Below are 20,350 nucleotides of genomic sequence, written 5' to 3' on the forward strand. Positions count from 1 at the left end.
GCATGTGTTATCTTTGAAGACTGTCTGTGTTGTATTTTGACTGAGGTGATTGCCTGAGGCTTATTGTCATGGTCTTGGTTAATATTGGTGCTTACCTGAAAATGAAAGCGGCTTCCTTACTGAAGTTCAAGTTCCAGAATGTCAGAATACAGCTGTAAATAAAGGAAACTGAACAGGGGCATCTCAGCTTGTTTCAAAGGAAATTATAGATCACATGAGGATTAAATGATGCTTTTTTCTGTGGAGCTTAATGAGACCTCAGTACCCTGCTCCCGCTCAGCAGCATAAGGTCACTCAGGAGGATACGGTCCTTCAGGGCTTGCACGAAACATGGCACGAAGTTCTTCATTGGGATGTAATGGGGGGGGAAAGGCTGCTCACAGGTGGAGAAACCTTTGTGTAATTAGACTCAGACCCTGCATGGCAACAGTTTCATCCCGATCATTTTGTTTTCCTGTGATGTGAAAAGGTATACTGAATTTGCCCATGGTGTTTTCTTTAGGGAAAGTGTGTTCACTTTGCAATTTAGGGCCTCCTGTCAATCTTGTGGTTTGTTGTTTTATGAAAAAAAAAAAAAGTGTTTGTGTATATTTGTGTGTGTGTGTATATATATTTATTAATAAAGGATGTTCTTTGTGTGTGTGTTTGACAAGATGTGCGAATAGAAGCCCTGCTTTGGCTTTGAGGCCTGTGTAGCCCAGTACCTTCAGGGCATGTAATGAAATGAAATGAACAGCCTGCCGTTTCATTTTACATAGTTGAGGATTCATAATGCTAGGGGAAAGTCTTATTTCTTGGTACGTAAGCTGATTCTTTATTGGCCACTTGCTGTGAAACTTCTGAAATACATTCATCTACCAAAGGGGAGCTTCTCTGATTTCTGTGCAGGGACACACAAACGCGTACGGAAAAGGGAAGTTCAGACGTTAGTGCTGGCAAGCAGCAGAAGTATTCTCTTTGGGCAGTATCCCTGCAAGAACTGGCCTTTGATCTACTTTCTTTCTATTTAGTGTTTCTTTATATTGTCTATCTGTTATAAATTTTAAATAAGCTTATAGCAAGTTAGATCTTACAGACTTAGTGAAGGGAAGATGTCAGAAGGGTAGCATTTCATGTAATTCAGCTATTAATCTCTAGCTATCTTTTTTTTTTTTTAAATTATCATTTCTTTGGACAGTTTGAGAAAGGTGTCAGTTTAATAGTAGGTCTTGATGTTTTATACCCTTCTGTAGTCTGCAACTGAGAGTATTTTATCAAATGGAAATAAGCTTTTAATGGTGTGTAAGATTAACTGCTCTGAAAGCCAATGGTCCTGTTCACTGTGGAACTGAATGAATGTTTTTACAGACAAAATTTCCACTCCTACGCTGGGCATTGAAGAGAAAGCTTAAAGCAGATTTAAATATAAGGTAGTATTTTGTTAGTCTGTAGTAGGTTGCCTATAAATATGAAGTCCATGATAGATGCTTCACATGATTTTCATTTACTAAGCTGAGCCCAGTCATACCAGCATAGCTGCAGCATGCTTTTTTGAGACAATAAATACTTTCTCTGAATCTCTGCTTGCAAGTTGTTGGGTAAAATGTGCTTGTCAATTGAGAAAGCTGAAATCAATAGAATAGTTACACCATGATGGTAGAAGTGAAAAGTGTTTGGTTTTTTTTTACCTGCTGCTTTAGGAACAAAGCCCCAGTAACCAGACATCAATAGCAATGATGCAAGAACCTCAAGAGATGGTGGAAGAGACGGTTACTGTGGAGGAAGACCCCGGCACTCCCACTTCCCATGTGTCTATTGTCACTTCTGAAGATGGAACCACAAGGAGAACTGAAACCAAGGTGAGAGGTTAATAAACAATGAGGAAACTGGCAAAATACCACCTTATCACAAAATAAGAATAGCAGGGAGTAGCATGAGTGATGACAGTCACACTATCGTGATCCTCGGTGAGTTTTGAATGTTGTTTGCCAGCAAAGCTGAGTTGATGGCTGTTTCAGTTTCACTACTGTCTGGTTTGGTCCCAACTAGCTGTGCTGATACAGCTGTTCATGGAGCTGTGAACTGAACAGTAGAAATTATCCAGGTTAACAAAACAAAAACACTGGAACCCCTTCCCAGACCGTTTATTCTTTTAAGATTCAGTTTACTGATACAGTTCACTGATACAGTTCTGCAAACATTTGGTGATATGAGAATTAGATGAGTTGGTAGGGCTTGGAGTAAATTACTTTACAGCTGAGGAAAATGTACTTGGAAATATGTCTTCAAATTAGTTATGATCTGTAATAACAATATGCGATTATGCATTTGTCCTTCAGAACAAGAAACATCCTATTGAAATAACACCAGAGCATTTAAATTCTGCTACAATCTTGTGAATGGAATTTTATTCTTGATGCATGGGGAAAGCTGGGTGTGTTCTCAAGTGACCTGTACCTCAGGTTCTGCTGGATTACAGGTTTTGCATATGTTCTGATTTTCCTGATGTCTTTTTCTTCCCTTGTGTAAGATAATTTTGCAGTCTCTGCTGAGAAGGTGCTATATATTCATGGCTGTCTCACATGCCTTCAGGTACCACTGGAACATTAATACACCTTCTCATTTGGGTCTTGGAAGTAGAGCTGATATCTTTGTTAGGTTTTGGTCTTGTGAAAGATTAAGGGTGATTCCCGTTTTAAAAACTTCTGAATAGCACTGATTTAAAAAAAAAGAGAGACTGTCCAGCTGCTTTCTGTGTTAAAAGGAGTTGAACATAGGTCACTGCGTAAATCAGTGTTTATTTTTACTGGTGTTCCAGAATTGTAGTCCTCTTAAGATATCTACTCAGGACATTAGATCCTCAGGTTGGAGTAAATGAACGTTGATTTCCTGAGGTCTGTGGGCCTGTGCACATTGTTATAAACTGAGTATCTGGTTTAATGTTTGCTGCAATTAGTTAGAAGATAAATATAACTGGCCTATTTTCTCACTGTTGGAAGGTGATAAAGGTCTTAAAATAAAAATAAAACAGACAACAAAAAATCCAAATTTTTATTAGCTCTTCAAATAATCTAATGTATTTAATCTGTTGACTTATTTGAAAGAAATGCTGTTTTCTTTCTAGGGGCAGCAACAATGACAACTGTTATTTACAGGAAGGAAGTAATAAAATTACAGTGGTGATGGACACCTTTTTATATCCACTAATAGTAGTGCATAGTTTTAGGAGACTGTAAGTGCAGCTATGCAAGGGAATAAAATGATAGCTACGACTGTAAAAATAGAGAAGAGGCCATGCAGTGGTCCCTAGATAACAGGACCACATGGAATGAAATAGTTTGTCTGAAATAGTCATGCCACTGATAAAGCTGCGTGCTTGTCATAGCATAAAAGGTGTGATTTTCTCCTATGTGTGATGTACCTGCTATTTTTCCATCTTCCCACAAAAAAGGACAGTGGCAGCTTCAAAACAGGCATTGTATCTGCATATGGGAAAAGCAAATTGAAAAAACCAGCAGCCCTAGAGCTACTGTTCCATTTTGAAGAACAGGGCTTTCTCCTATTACTGGAGTTCATTCCTGGCACTGAAGTGTGTCCGGAATGGAAGGTGCACGGCTGTCTCCTCTGCATTTACATCCTTTCAAATAATGCCGCTGACTTCAACTTACATACCATCTGGAGAAGTTCCCTAGTATTTCATTGCTAAAAAGACCAACTCTTAAAAATAAATAAATCAATCCAGTTGTTGTGAGGAGTGATTCTGAAATGTCAAAATACAGATGGGCTCGGCTTAGCCCTAACTCTGTCAGGGGAGGTGCTGTGACTTTGCTGAGGTGGTGGTTGTCTCTGAAATGGTTTTGGTTTGACTTTTCCTTGTTGTGATAATATGGCATGGATTTAACAGCTCTTAGATAGGAATCTGCAGTCAGAGGTTTTTGTTTTGTTCTTTAAATCACATTGGTCTTCAATTTACTTTTTGGTTTTGTGGGGAATATGAAAATGAAAACTTGTCACTGGGGTTTGGTAGCATTGGTTAACTGTCCTGGAGTTAATTAACATCGACTTACTATCACTTCTAATAGGTGGTATCATAGTACTTTCACAGGTCATACTATTATATGTGAGAGCCTTACAGCAAAAATTTAAGTTTCTAGTACCCCTGTGCAGTGGCAAAATTCTGACCTTGCTGCTCAGATGAGGATGGAGAAGGAAAGCATTTCTGTGGGATGAGAGATGCAAACACCTTTGTGGGCATGCAGTGTGCAGTAGTAGGATCTTTGGGCCCAGAAACTGCTGTTCGGTGTCTCTGCCTGTTCTCCCCCAGAGTAGAAAAAAAACATAAAAGGGAAGAAAAAAAAATAAATAACCACATGCCACCACTGCCAAAAAAACCCAAACCCAACCAACCAAAAAACCCCCACATGAATCTTGCCTTGCTTTTAGTGTGCAGGTACTTCTGATCCTTGTAAAGGAGCAACATTTCCTGTGGTGGGAATCCTCACATCTATTTTCAATAATATTTAATCTGTTACTTAATAAGGGTAGTGTTTAAAGTTGAGATGGTCACATTGTATTAATTAAATGTTAGGGGGGTTAGGTTTATGATCAGCTTTTTTTTTTTTTTTAAACTTTGAACAATCAGTTAAGTCAAGGTAGCTAGCACAAGTTTTTATGCTTTACACTGCTGTGCTAGCTCTCAGCTACTTTGAGGAAGGGTTTAGAACTATTTTTATAACCTCTGTAACTAGAAGGCTCTACTGGATAGTGCCAGTCACAATCTCCAGCATGTTTATCTTGCAAAGAAGGTGGCAGCAGTGGTTTTTAAGAGCCAAAGAGACCCGAGATGTTTTCCAAATGTATGCTTTCTTTGCTGGATAGCTTATGTGGGGATTAGTCAACGTAATGTCATTTAGTATGCATTTTTTGATTCTTCAAAAAAAAATTGTCATTTAGTTTTGTTATAATTGTATGAATTTTTAGCTTGCTGGAGAGTGGTGCCTTTGAAATTTCTCCTCTAGAAATGAAGCATAGCAAAAGCTGTAAATGTGAATGCTCCTGTAGTCTGTGGTTCCTTTACTCCTCCTTCCCTCATTGTTTCAAAATCATAATTCATAAAGGTTATTCTCTTCAATAGTGTATTAAGTAAACAACCTTAATCTAGTAGCATTGACAGTTTTGCTATGCTTTTCCCCCACACCTTTGAAGATGCATGTAGCAGCGAAGCAGGGAGAAGGTATAACAGAATTTAATATTTGATATTTTAAATAGAGAACATCTGCCTTTTCAAAATGAGATATCTCTGAGTAATTTTCCCCAAACTGTTATTCTCTTAGTACTATACTAAGTCCCTACGTAACATTCACTGCACAAAAGATGTAGCAGATAATTCTTCATTTCAACTTATAATCTCTCTGGAAGTCAAATACCTATCATGCTAAACCAGTGAAAGTCACCTTGGGGAGAGGACTGCCACTTCTTGCCTGTCGTTGGAGCGCTGCCATGTGTTGAAGGGAGCCTGCTTGTAAGTGGCTCAAGAGAACTCAGTAAAGCAAATTAGTTGTGTGTGCGTGCTGGTGTTAATGTTTTCTTTTTTCTTTCTTCAGGCACCTTTTATTTTTATCTTTGAAATGTTAAAAGATTGGAGAGATTTAGGCCACTTTTATTTATTGAAAATGATGTTTTATGATAACAAACTGTGAAATCTATCTGTATACAAAGTAGTTTAATTTGTAGTCCATCCATTTGCCTTGTGCTTTCTAATACTCAGCAAGGCCGGATCTTTCCCAACAGCGATGAACTGCTGCTTCCAGTAGCAGCGATGGGAAAGTGCTTGTGACTGATACTCTTCAGTTGTGATGGTGCCAGGTACCCCGAGATGCAGTCCTTCGAAACTTTGCAGAAAATTCAAGAGAATTAGGTAATAGAACAGGAATGGATTTCAGCCGAAGTTGAGGGCCCTTTCAAAATGTGAAACATTAAGCTTAAAATTGAAGGGGAGAAATTTGAGCTGTTGTTTTGAAAACCTACGGGGCCAGTTCTTACACAGCATTTAATAGAAATGTAATAGTTTCAGCCTGCTTGGGCTGATTAATTTTCATAGTCCATAGTTCAAAAATAACCTCTGAGAAATGTCAGAATGCTTTTATCTTTGTGCATTCTTTCTCATCTGTTTTTTGTTTTATGACATAGTTTCGACAAAATTTTTAGCCCTGTCAGCTTTTATAGGGTACTTAATTTATAAAAAAAAAAAAGGGCAAAACAAAACCAACCTTGATTACAAAATGGAAGGGAAAATTACAGGTACTATTTAACATGGCTGCATTTAACCATGATAGCTCACTTCATCTGAAATCTCTGTACAGTCTTTCTTCCTCTTGTGTCTGAGCACTGTGCACTTTGAGGGATCCACTTGTACCATCTGCACATGCATCCAGTAAGTCCAATCGTTGGATGTTTTCATGTTTGTTCTCCCATCCTTCAAGACAAATAGAAGGATGAGGGATGGAAAAATACAGAACCTGCTTCAAATGTGTGAATATTTCCTTTGTGTTCTGCTGGGAAATGTATTTCCAGAACCAGAATTAGTGAAAACATTATCATGGGGCCAGTAGGGGGATTATTTAAAAAATAATTGCTATCTGGAGGGGAGAACAAGGTCAGTAACCTTGATTTGTAGTTATATTCTGGGGCAGGGGGAGCAGAAATGAAAGCACCCAGTTGCAGTCTCATAAGATTTTGATTCCAGAGGGCTTGAATAAGTTGGTATATTGGAACCTTTTTTTTTTTTACTGTGATTGAAACCTTAATATAGTTTACAGGAAATAAAGAATTGCAAATATATTTCAAGCATACTCAGACAACCTCTTAGTAGGGAAGAAATCTGAATCTTTCATCTGGTATTCTGAGACTGTAGCACTGAAACAATTGAGCACCTTTGATTTGTAATCGGGCTAAAAAAACCTCTTTGAACAGGTTTTCTTTAGAGATGGAAAGTAAACAGAGGAAGTCAAATTACACTTTTCTCAAAGTAATTTGTATCTCTAAATTTTTCATTAGAACATATCTGTAGTGAGGAGTTCATGCTAATAAATCTTTCTCAAGATTGGGTGCATCTGAAGGATCAGGTGTCTCTCAGATAAGACAGTCTGCTGGAACTCCCACTTGGAATAGCTTTGTTCTCTCTGGCTAATGCATCAGTATTAAGGAAACCACAAAAATGTTGGGAGAGAAGATTACTGTGCTGTCAGCTGTGCAAGACTGCCTGTGTTCTTTTAAGAAATATAAATGAAACATTCCCTTGAGCTGGATTTCCTGAAATAAAGATGTTCGGTTTGTTGGGGGGGGTTGTTGGTGGTTTTGTTGTGGTTTTTTATTTTTTTCTTTGCTTGGAAATCTAATAAATGGACCTGCCTCTCTGTGCTGGCTAATTACTTCCTAAAAGCTTCCCTTTATTGTTCTGTAGGCAACAAAGTCTGTTTATCACATGATAAATCTTCTATCTCAGTGCCCCTGACAAATGAGGCATGAGTGCAAATACTCTCTCTCAAAATATAAAAAGACTTGGTTTGATTCCCCCACCATACCACCTTTAGCATTATTGAATGCTTTTATGCTATGAGAAATGTGTACTTTAATGCTTGAGTGAAATGTTCCTTTTTATGTCTGACAAGGGGGTTTTGATTGTCCTGATTTTTTTCCACTCGTTAATAGTGGCAGCATTCAGAAAACGATAGGGGTGAAGCGGTGCTAACATTGTGAACTTGTTCTTACATGTGCTGCCTGATGCTAAGTGTGTCATTTGGACTAGCCAAAGGCATTGAAACCTTGGCTATGTTAGTCTTGAAGACAGGAAATAAGGCAAATTTGGAAAAAATTGCAAATTAATCTCCTGCATTCTGTGTTGGTCATAAATTTAAAAAAAAAAAAATTCTCTGTAAATACTCTGTAGAGTACCAGAGCATGGTGAAAACCTCATTAAGTGTAACTGGAAAGTCACAAATTGTCTGGGAATTGGTTTTCAAAGTGTTCTGAAATTCTACTTTGTCTTTTTGGTGTATGTATATTGAATATTTGTAGACAATTGTCCTTGCCATACCATTTCTGCATTGTGTTACCTCATCCTGTTTGACAATAACAGTGATTCTCAAAGCAAAAAAGTAAACAGTCAAAAATGAGCAAGAGTCCAGACCTGGCAGTAGGAGTGCTGGCTGAAGACCTACAGCAGCGATGTCTCCACTGCAAAGCCTTTGTCCAAGGAACCTGCAGGGCAAAGCCTGTTCCTTCTTTCATGCTGCAGCCAGACGTGGTTTTTATAGGTATCTTGCATTGTCTGATCTTGACAATTTCATGAAAAATGACACAGGACAAACTACACATGCCTGGCAACATATGTCTTGAAAAGAGAAACTCAGAATTAGATTTGAAATATCTGGCTCCTGGTGAGGCACTGCTGAAAGAAAGGGCTTTGTGAGGTTACGTGAGTGCTCTTCCTGGCATCTAGAAAGTTGCCTCTTTGTTCCATCCTGGGCAGAAGTATCCGTTTCTGATTCATCATATTGTTGAAATGCTACCTTCCTTCCTGTTATTCCCGTCACTGGTTCCCTGATTCAAGAATGCGAAGGCCCAGCAGTTTGCATCCAGTTTAGTCATTGCTTTGCAAAACTTGCATATTTCAGGCCTGAGAAATGTTGCTTTTTCTACTCTTAGAAGACCACTTATGAACATACTACGTTGAATAAAACTTTTGTTTCAGACTTCAGTAGGAGAATACTGAGCTGTGTTGCCTTGTGTATGTCCACTTTACAAAGAGCTACTGTAAGCTACGCAGCTCTCTTTCTTCTCTAAATGCTGTCTAGTTTTATAAACGCCATGGCTGTAGTCATGCTGATAAATGAGTGGAAAGTAGCATATTGTGTGCAGGTAGTAGGCAAATCCCACTGCTGGATTCTGTCACAAAATAAATTTTTAGTTTCTAGTTTCCTTTCTCTTACTTATTGTGTGCTTTTTTTAAAAAGGGAAAAAAGAAGATTTGGAGGCATGGAAGATAGCATCTTTCCTGATTTGCTATGGAAATCTCTTTGGGTTGAAGAGGAAAATTTTTTCAGCTCTGGCCCAAATTAGATACTAAGGTCATGCTGGTCCCTGGCTATGCTTTATCCAGCACTGTGATACTGTTTAATTATGCTGGTGGTGGAGAGCCATTTATGCTGCTTTCAGTCTTGCAGGATTTCATTACTTCATTAGGCTGAAGTATCATTTGCTCACAGATGTCTCTAGGAAAAGAAATGCTGTTTGGGTGGATTTTTTTCTGTTTGGGGTTTCTGTGTGAAAACATCTGGCTGGAGGACATGTCTGGAGCCACTTCAAGAGATGTACTCTTAATTATTTTGTTTTAGCAGCAGCTTGGCTAATCTGGTGCCAATCTAAATGTTTAAATCAGAGGCTATAGGTCAAAATATCTATTTGGACTTCAGAGCCATTGAGCAATGCAGGAATACATGTTACAGTTACTGTTTCTTTTGTTGTACACATTTCATTCTGCGGCTTTCATGAAGAAAAGTGTCATTTACTGATGCTTATTTACCTCTGTAATACTTTAGAAACCCAGAATCTCTCTTAACAATTTTGGTTTGTGTTCCTCTCCTCCCTGTGTGTAACACTCTCCAGTGGATTGATTCTTCCTCTCCTCTTTGTGAGTGTGTTGCTTTGTTGTTTGATTGGGTTTTTTAAGAGGGCAGAAAGTCAGCATTTACTAGGGTTAGGGTAACTTTTTTATAGGTTAAAGTAACTTTCTTAGGGTTAGGGTAAGGATAGATTGGCTTCTGCTGAACTTTGTATTCTCCTGAAAACAACTTTTGCTGGTCACTCTGGAAGGCAGTACAGAAGTTGATGAACTCCAGATACCAACCAAAACAGAAGGTCCTTTACTAGTTTGTAAATAGTGGTGGCTTTTGTCTGGCACTGTTCTACACAGATTACTAGGCCTTTCCCATGAAGGCAGAGTGTTCTTGGAAACTCTTGAGCGGTCTTTGTTCTTGCCCTTTAGCAAGAAACTCTGAACACAAGTGCTCTCTGGACACTTACGTTTCCAGTTTTTGTCAGTTATGTGAAAGAGTCTAATTCTGTCTGTGTTGAAATGACACGTGATTTCTAGGAAGAAAAAAAGATGTATTTGTGTACAGATTTTTCTTTAAACAAGCTGGTCTAGCCTAGTATGTTTAGTGTAGCTGCAGTTCCAAAAGCTGTATGGCATTAGCGTTCGCTATTGCCAAGTAATGTCACCAAAATAATGGAATAACACCAGCGACATATTGGGCTTGTGTGGTAGTGGTCAGATGTAAGCATATCTTAAAAGAGAAAGTAGTTGTGGTGTCTAAAAGCTAGAAGCCCGAAACTTTTCTGTTTGAGGTCATAGTTTCCTAAATATTACTGCCAAATTTGAGCTCCATCAAGTTACACAGTGGTATAGTTCAGGCAAGAGTATATAACTGTATGTCTGTCAAACTAGAGAATGTGATATGGTATTTATGCTAACTGTGGGAGGACAGGCTGTGGCTCCTCAACATTGTAAAAAGTCTGCTCTAGGAGAGATGCCTTGTGAAAACGTTTTGGGCAAATTTGAACTGGTGAAAGGGCTTTGCACTGCTTCCCTGCACTGTCACGTGGCTGCAGTGGTTTTGATTCGGTAGCAAGAGCCCCAGAGTGCACTTAGCTCTGGCTCTATGACCCATCTTTTCAGCTTTTTATAGAAATATTTTCCCACTATTAAATCTTAAACCTAACAGGTGAACTCGAGTAGAGTAGTGCTTCCATTCAACAGGCATGTTGCTGTAGTATGCTTTGTGATGCTCTCTCCCCGTTTTACTGTTCTAGCTCCCTGTATGTCTCTTCACATTGTGCAGCAAGGAGAAAATTAACATATTTATTCACTGCTTCTTCACAGGTTACCAAAATGGTCAAAACAGTCACCACCAGAACAGTGCGTCAGGTGCCACTTGGGCCTGATGGCTTGCCATCCATGGATGGCTCGTCTCCCATGGGCAGCTACACAGATTCAATAGACAGAAGGTACATGAAGAATGGGGAGCGGTACATCACACCACAAGCATCTTCCACGTTAACCAGATCTTACAACAGCTACAATGATTCTTACCCTGAAAGCCATGAAGGCCAGTATCGCCCTTATGTTGCTCATGATGGTTATGGAGATCTATCTGATAACTATGGCAGCTTGTCTCGTGGTGTCAACTACCGTCCTCGCTATGCCTACGTGCCAGGAAACAGTTACAGGCCAGATGATGGTAGCTTCACTTTGCCAAGCAGAAGGGATAACTACGGTCCTATTGCCCAGCCTCAGGTGCCAGTAGGTAGCAGCGTTGACTTGAACCGCTCTCAACCGGAACGCTTCCAGCCAGAGCCCTATGGACTGGAAGATGATAACCGCAGCCTTGGAGTAGACGATGAAGGATATGAACTGGATCCCGATTACTCCACCGTGAATCGGAGGACATCTGCAGGTGTGCCAGAGAGAGGAAGACCTCACAAAGGAAGGTAAAACCCCTTTGTTTTTTACGATGCTAATCTGCAGCTGTTTTGCTTAGTTAAACATGTACATTTGAACTCTTAATGGTCTGGTAAGTTCTGGAATTACTTGACATAAAACCAGGTAGAACCCATCATTTTGTTAGCCCATAAATGACTGCAAAATGCACGTGAAATACAGGAAGGAGGGAGGGTAGTGCACAAGAACCCTTTCGCTGTGTTTCTGGACTGCTTAGTTTAGGTTGAATTTAGAAAGAAAGAGATGATCTTATAGAAAAGGGCTAAGCTACTCTTTGTTCCTCTTCCTAAAAAAAAGAGTTGACTGCCCTGTGTTGTCCCAGAGCCCACACTAGCAAGGTGAAAAGAGGGATTTGTAATCCATGAGACTTCTGACAGCTCTGGTTATGTGCACATCTGCCAAACAAAAATTTTGAACAGCTGGCTGGGGTTGCAGACGGGCTGATTCCTGGTGGTGAAGCGATGCCTTATTATGTAAAAGCTGTCTTGTGAGGAGATGTTTGACAGCCTCAGCTCCTGATCCTGTGCTAACTGTGCACCCTCAGCTGCATGACCAGGTTGTGCTGAAGCTCACTGAAATGCTTCAACATTTTGTAAGACCATATCATTATTTTGTCCTGTGCCTATGTTAAGGGAAGTTAAGAGCATCTGTGGTGCACTTGATGTAACTGAAGTGACCAGTCACAAATTCTGGTTCAGCCCCCGTTCCAAGGGATGTTCTATTTTATGCCATATTTTCTGATATTAGTTGTTTACGCTGGGTTCGCAGCTGTCAGTTCTTGCATTTGAAGGAAGGGGGAGGTGGGGGGGAAAAGCTTGGGAAAAGAGTCTTATTACTCAGCTGAAAGTCATGTTCTGAGTAGGAACCTGAAAAACTTGTATACTTTGTTTTCCAAGCAGTGTACAAACTTCTGCATGTGCCTGCATGAAGTCATATCCTCCTGATTCATGGTTTGATATGGATTTAATTCTCATTATCTTCCTTTTAATTCAGAAAAGTTTCTAGAGCTGTAAAGAGTCTGGAACGCACCTGCCTCTGTGTGTGTAGATGGTCTTTAGACTTAATACTGACCAAAGACTGCTTCATCAGCAGTAGTGGAATTTGGGTGGGCCTTTGGAGGGCTCCTACTTGGCAACGCTGTGTCGCTCATGGTTTCATTTATACTTAGATATCTATCTTCTTTCACGTTTCTGGAAGTTCATTTTAAAGTTAAATGGAATCAAGCACTGGCAAATTGTCATCTACCTTTAAAAAATAAAAATTAAAAAAAATAAAAGGTATCAAGGCATATCTCCCAGAACACCTTTTAAGTCCCTTGTGACATCTTTGATCTTGCAAGTTTACCAACCAGTAGAACTCCATCAACATATTGTGGGGCTAAATGGAATACCTGCAGCAAGGGGGTGCCAGAATACTGATCAATCTATCAAACTTTAATTGGTGCTCCCCTGCATCTAAGCAAGTTTACAGTTCTTGTTTAAAACAGGCAGCAATGCTTTTAAAATTTTATTACCATTTTTCAAGCTAGATGCATGATGAATAATTAAATGTATTCTTAGAACCTGCCAATTTGCATTTTTAAAGGTTGGTTTGTTTTTTTTTTTTTAAACATCCCTTTGATTTATTGTTCCTTGCAGTTTGGGTAGGACCAATTCACAATTTTTGTTTTACATTTCTTTTGTTGTGAGTTTTTTCCATATTTAATATGATCAAGAGGCTTTGACAAGTAATTAGCCTGACTGTGGCAGCAAACTTGCTGGTGAGAACATAAGAAGATTGTATGAAGGCCTCTTCCTAAGTAGTTACTTTTTGACATTTCAAAGAAATACTTGAACAATTCAATAAACCTGCGTTTCAGATATGCTGCTGATCTCCAAGAAACTAAAGACTACAAATAGTGCTTTGTATTAGATGAGGGTAATTACTACTTGATTATTCCTCTCTAGGTTTTTTAAAATAAGTTATTCCTTATGAAAATGATTAAATTAATGTGATAAATTGATGGCACTTTTGATTTTAAAAGGCTTGTATTTGTGGAGTAGGTATAACAGCAACAGTGTTAGAAGCTTTTCCACATCGCACCGACTTTCAGCTTGGGCATCTTCATCATGTCATGAACAGAATTCTTCTGTTGGCTACCTCGCTGCGGAAACTTAAGTTATTCTCTCATTTTCTTCCCAGTAAGTGCTACCCTCATTTGTTAATAGTTGAAAGGTAGAATAAGGATCCTGACTGTCAGTTACTCATTTGATGCTCTTCTGAGAGGACGGAATGGAGATTTCTCATCTGAATCTGTGGCAGTAAGTCTCACCCTCTGTGTGATAAGGAGGCAACCCAGCTGTGTCTGGAGGGGATCCTCATCAAGGGGATTACAAGTACAGATTGGTCTTTCCATCCCTTGCCTGCTCAATTTGATCACAGAGATAAATGTCTATTGTGCTCTCCTTCTGTCATCACCAGCCTCATTTTAAGCTACTTAGATTTCATTTTAAATTGGGGAAAAATGTGCCTCCTCACAAACATCTACAAATCCAGATAAATGCACAAAGGCAAATATTCCCTCTGTTGGCTCTTCAGTGCTTGTACCTGGGTTTGTTTCTCGTTTTCTTTTACACTGAGTCTCTGCTGCAAGATATATTATTTTCTGCAAGAATAATACCTGGCACTTAATGTCCTTTTCCTCAGCATGTGCTCTGGTTTGATTTAAGTCAGACTGCATAACAAATTGGGGTGAAAGGTATTTGGGGTGTATAATACGGATTTACTATTACTCAAATTTACTTATGAAGGTGTTTACACATCTTTAATTGATTTTATGCCCTTTTTTCTTTATTTGGTAGGTTGCCTTTATTAAATTAGGAGGGTTTTTTATTACAGTCTTTAAAATATGTAATCTTGCAGTGTTGCTAGGTGTTTTATATACAGTCCTTTTCAAAAGAGAAGCAGGAAGTACTGAATATTTTTCATTCACAAAACACATTACTACTACTATTATTATTATTTGAATTTTTTTTAATCATTAAATTGAAGTCAATACAAATGAATAGAAAAAAACTGGCAAGTCATAATTCATTCTTTTAAATTAACTTCTGTTCAACTTCTCATTTCTTGCCTCTGTGGTAACTTCTTTCCGGAGTGGATCGCTACAGTTTGTACTTGTGCTAGCATTCATGGGACTTCTTTTTCCCTAACAACTCTGGAGCAGCTTTTGCCAGATGTGGATTTTTAACATTGACTAAATCCACAACACAGTTTGCTGCTGTTAAATTTTCTGTGTCAGAAGTCTGATCTAAGACACTGAGACTATATTTGGTGGTCACTTCATGGTCCAAATAATAATTTTGACCAGATTTTCAATTAAGTAACAGTAACACTAGATCTCTCTTGCTTCTGTTATGTATAGACAGTGCAAGAATATTGATATCACATACATGTTAGTCATATTCTACTTCTGGTGTCTTTTTTTTCAATCTAGAATGTAAAGGCTTTTATTTGTAGATAAATTTTCCGTCAGCACTTCTGGCCTAACTTCACCTATTTCAAGTGTGGTCTCATGGCAGCACCCATGGAGGCATCCTTAAGGCTCGGGAGATATCCATCACTGTAGGTTGGTCTCTTTGGTTTAATGACCAAGCGTAAGTGTAATACCCAGCTGTATGGAGCGTGGGGATGTTGTCTAGGTCATGGCAGGAGCATACGGACATGCCTGGGCAGAACGGGGTGAAGAAAAAAATACAGTCAGTTTGGAAAAGATTGGGGTTATTTTTTGGCTCCTCCTAGAGTAAGTTAGTTTGTTGATCTTCTGGTAGCAGAAGACCCACGTATGGCTGAGTTTTGTGTGGCAGGCAGCAACCTAAGTGAGCTCATCTGTTAGCAGCTTTTAGGTGGTTCCAGTCAAAGGGATTTCGGTGTTTTAACCATAGCTCAGGCGTGTCTCGGCAGAGGATTCAGTCCAGTTTTGAATCCTCTTGTGTACCCTCCTATCAGGGAACAGAGGCTGGCAGAAGTAGGACCTCATACTGCAAAGTAGTTAAATTTCCTCTTCAGTGGTTGGCATGAAGTTCCCTACTGAAATCCTAAGCCTTTCTGGTCTTTTATCCTAAGCAGACACCAGCTGCAAACTCTGATGAATGTAACACTTGTATAAATTGTTGAGGATTAAATGTGTAAATCCTTCACCTGTTTACTCAAATGTCCCTATGTTGAAGCCACAAGGAAGATGATAAATCCACAAGCTCTCTCCCAGATTTTGTCTATGCTAGAATGTGTTTTGATCAATTCCCTGAGACAGGTGATCAGTGAGACCCATGGCATCCTAAAAAACTCAGCTGCCTTGCTACAAACAGATGGAAGGCAAGCTGCTTGTAGTCAGCAACTCTGGCATACTACCAGATCTCTTCAGTCCCGTGAGTAAAGAGCTCTTGGGCTCCTGAGCACAGATGACTGTATCTGCTGAAGCTCTCATTAGTCCTCCTCCTGTGTCAAGTGGCTTGCCTTTCCAACGTAGCTGCTCTGCTGATGTGAAAATGAAAAATCACATTTGGCCCCCCCGGTCCGACTCAGATAATTTCTTTTCTCTCTCTGTGTAAAAGTGTTGCTGACTTTACTCATTTGTCTTCAGAAACTGAGTGTGTTTTAACTCCCTGATAGATACTTGCTTTTGACTTCTTTGCTCTTTACCTTGTCTGCACTTCTCTGGGCCCCAGACCCCCCGTTAAAGGAGGGGAGATGGGACATACCTGGGCCAGACCGTCCTCACTCACACTGAGAGTATGCCAAGACAGTCAAAGTCTTTGGGGTAGTTCTGCATTGTGCTGTCTGATCAGAGTTATTATGGGAAACTGCTTCCCTTTGATGCTGTGAAGCAATGGCAGAAATGATATTTAGAGCTTCCCTTGTAAAATATTTCAGGATTCCTTTCCTCCAATTACAGTGTGGGTTGTTTTGGGCTTTTTTTTCCTTTTTTTTCTTTTTTTTTTTTTACCTTTTCCAGACTTGATCATTGTATTTAGTCATGTGAATCTGAATTGGTGTGATACTTGCCTTCGCTAAGCTTTCTTGTACAGCTCTTAAGATCACACCAGGATCTCAGAGTTATTCAGGGTCTTGAAGGGTCAAGTGTCCAGATGTTATCTTTGCTGCCAGGTAAAGTCATTGGGTTTTTTTACTGGTAAATTAACCAGTGGCTCTTGACAGTGTTTCTTCCTACAGCAGTATGTTGGATCTGTCTGACCAGTGTGGGTTTATTTCAGCAACAGTGTTTCTTGGGTTCATCCTTTCTCTACAAATACTTGAGACACGCTGTCTTGTTTCAAAGTAGCTGTCTTTGTGTACTACAAAAAGTCTAACATTGCATGTTAGACGTGCAATCCTGTGTTTTCAGTAAGGAAATGGTCCAGGAGATTCAGGTTGAGATTGGCAGGAGCACAGTTATGAGTGAATGGTTTATGTAAGAATGGGACTGTATGAAAATGCCAACTGTTGTTAGAAGTCACTCACCAATGTCTTTGTGGTTCAGGGTCTGTTTCCTTGAGGGGGCTTTGCTTCTGCTGAGGGGCTGGGGCCAGCAGTATGCGCTGTGGTCACCACTTCACTGCAGAGCAGTAGCTGGTGGGTTCTAAGCAGTGCTGCCCTCCCCACCACCACCTGCGTGATTCCTCCTAAACCATCTGCAGCTCACTGTACCCACGGCACTCAGGAATGCAACCTCTTCCCTGCAGCATGAAACACTCAGCGTCTTCCCGTATCCTGTTTTACCCCAGTTCTGTGTCCTGGGGATTTCATCAGAGAGGGATCATCAAAGGCAAGGATCATCGAAGCGTATTGGCTGTCTTTGGTGTATCAGTAGCTTTGTATCAGAACGATGGAAGAAAAAACCTCTTTTTTAAAAACTGTGTTAGAACAAGTAGCAAGTTGGGATGTGATCTTTTTTCTGTTTTAATGACTGATTTTTCAGGTGTTCACATTCATATTTAATAAGTAGTGATTGACAATTTAAAAAAAGTTAGTATTGTTGATATGAGAGTTAGGTCGCATGCTCTCTTGTCATGACAGTGTTACAATTTAATGTCCTAACTCTGAAGGTTTATTTTGGGCAAACGTAATGAAACCAAGGAGCTTTGTGTGGCATGGGGGAAAGGATAGAGCCTGAGGAACATGGGCCCATCTATGTGGTTCTATTCGGAAGGCTTTGCGGAAATAATGCAAACAAACTGCATCCCAAGACAGTTGTCTTTGTGTATTTGTATGGATGAGGAGAGAGAAACTTAATTGTGCAGGTGTAATTGAGGTGGTGTACAGTTATCTTGTGGGCACCTCATAGGACCGAGACATGCTGAATTGTGAGTTACCAAGTCAAGCAAGCAACAGCTATGCAAAGGGCAATTATTAATCTTCTGCTACTTTTCTTTTATGCAGTCAATAAGAATTTAACATGAGGATGAGTTTGAGAAATGAGTTTGTTATAGTTTTAATGCTGGTTGTCCCAAATTTGCGTATATAAAACTAGAGTTTTGTTTGAGGAGTACTTAAGGGATTTTGCTATTACTTCTGCCCTGTGTATATGCACAAAAGTAAACCTTTTCAATGTTGTGACATTATTTTTGGAATGATGGAAACAGCTTTGTTCTGTAATAGAAAATAAAAGGGCTGTCCAGACATTGTAAATTACTGTGTAGAGCAAGTACTGAATTATACATACATAAATAACTACATTGATAAAAGAATTCCTTCAGATTCATTCTGAGTTTTGGATACTGGCCCATTTTTATCCTTTCATTCAGTTTATGGTTTAGAGCAGCAATTAAAGCAACTTAAAGTCAGTAGAGGTGCTTTTAACATTAAAAGCATTAATTGTACAAGACTAAGTTCAGTTTCCACCTCCAGTTGCTCTTCTCCCCAGAGTCTAGTTTAATTAGCAGTCCCTTTAGGACAACAGCAAGCTCCATTTTCTCTCTGAGTTCTAATGGTCTATACTTCCTGCAGCATGATGTCAGAGATTGTTCAGTAGCATCAGTCAGTGCTTAAAATGAAAGTTTCTAAGAATCATTTTGTAGCAATTAAAACTGCTTGCTTGACTAAGATAATGACAATATTGAGATAGTAGCTAATCTGTCCAGGAAAAAAACAGTAAGGCAAAAAGGTGCTGCTGTTTAAAAATAAATAAATAAAAATATATAAGAAATCCGTTTATGTTAATATTAAGTGTATGTGCTGGTTTTGGCTGGGATAGAGTTAATTTTCTTCATAGTGGCTAGTATGGGGCTGTGTTTTGGATTTGTGCTGAAAAGAGTGTTGATAACAGAGATGTTTTCGTTCTTGCTGAGCAGTGCTTACACAGAGCCAAGGCCTTTTCTGCTTCTCACCCCACCCCACCAGTGAGTAGCTGGGGGTGCACAAGGGGTTGGGAGGGGACACAGCTGGGACAGCTGACCCCAGCTGACCAAAGGGATATTCCATACCATATGATGTCATGCTCAGCACATAGAACTGGGGGAAAGAGGAGGAAGCAGGGGATGTTCAGAGTGATGGCATTTGTCTTCCCATGTAAGGGTTATGCGTGATGGAGCCCTGCTTTCCTGGGGATGGCTGAACACCTGCCTGCTGATGGGAAGCGGGGAATGAATTCCTTGTCTTGCTTTGCTTGCACACACAGCTCTTGCTTTACGTGTTAAACTGTCTCAACCCACGAGTTTTCTCACTTTTACCCTTCTGATTCTCTCCCCCATCCCACCAGGGGAGAGTGAGTGAGCAGCTGTGTGGTGTTTAGCTGCCAGCTGGGGTTAAATCACAACAGAGTAGTATTAGAGGGAATGGAGGATGAAGAAGAAAAATCTTCTAGACTTGAGGTTTAAACAGTGGGATTAATTGGAACTTTGATTCAGCTCCCCAGTGGGTCACCTCAGCTCTTGATCCTTCTCAGCCAGGTTAGCCAGCTGGTGTGAGCCTTTGGGGCACAGCCTGAGAGAGGATGGATTGCAAAGCTGGAAGTGTCTGTGGGAGTTCATAACGGTTAGCTGCAAGTCACCTTATTGCCGTGTGCACTTATTCACATAGAAAATTGAAGAATTTGTGACCAGTGGGTCACTGTGCGCAAGCTTCAGATTTCCTTTTGTACTTCGCCTAAGGACTTTAGTGTCTCTTGGATGGGTGCACTGAATCTCTTCTGCCCGAACTATGCGTGTTCTGGAGGACAAAAGGTGTCACTTTGAATAAAGGATGAAGTATCTCAGTGAATCTCAAAAACAAATTCTGAAGTTGTAAATGCCTTCCCTTGCAAATCTCTTGTAGAAATGTTCTGTCTTTAATAGCTAGTTGTAGGAAGTGATTTGGTGGGGGGAAATATTTTTTGTGAAGGTTAGAGGTTATAGTTGCAGTGGTGGTGGTAGTAGTTAAAGAAGTATTTGTCAAATACTTATTTTTTTATTTTTTTTTATTTTTTAGGAATATGGGCATGTGTAGTGTGAGAATGTACTGTGTTAGAATATTTTCAAGTCTGTTGATTGCAACTTTGCCCTTTGTGTGAACTGAGAGCGCAATATGTAAATAGGTGTTCTAGCTGGTTGTGACTGACCTTACTTCAGTTACAGTGAATTATGGCACAAGGTGGATGCTGTTTGTTCTAAAGCTGTAAATGGTCTTAGGAGTGTCTGACATCCAGGTTAGTTGCCGACCTGGGGAGGAAAGCTTAGAATTCTCAACTTGTTTTGGATATCCAGCGAATTTTTCTGGCGTTAAAAGTTGGACCCAGATTTCTTGACGATCAGCCCCTTACCTGCATGCAGAATGACTCTGTGTAAGATAGACCTTTAT

General features: G+C 39.7%; 1 protein-coding gene across 29 annotated transcripts in view; it reads left to right on the top strand.

The window, feature by feature from the left end:
- ARVCF (ARVCF delta catenin family member) overlaps nucleotides 1–20,350 on the top strand; it is a 286,311-nt gene that overhangs the window by 188,639 nt on the left and 77,322 nt on the right. For 28 of the 29 annotated variants that reach the window (XM_075769218.1, XM_075769235.1, XM_075769219.1 and 25 more), the window contains 2 exons: nucleotides 1,680–1,838; nucleotides 10,922–11,529. In XM_075769218.1, the coding sequence (XP_075625333.1) occupies nucleotides 1,680–1,838; nucleotides 10,922–11,529 (767 nt within the window). The remainder of the gene's footprint in view (nucleotides 1–1,679; nucleotides 1,839–10,921; nucleotides 11,530–20,350) is intronic. The other variant, XM_075769238.1, reaches the window with a different exon arrangement.

Source organism: Balearica regulorum, chromosome 17 (assembly GCF_011004875.1).
Source record: "Balearica regulorum gibbericeps isolate bBalReg1 chromosome 17, bBalReg1.pri, whole genome shotgun sequence".
Lineage (NCBI taxonomy): Eukaryota > Metazoa > Chordata > Aves > Gruiformes > Gruidae > Balearica > Balearica regulorum.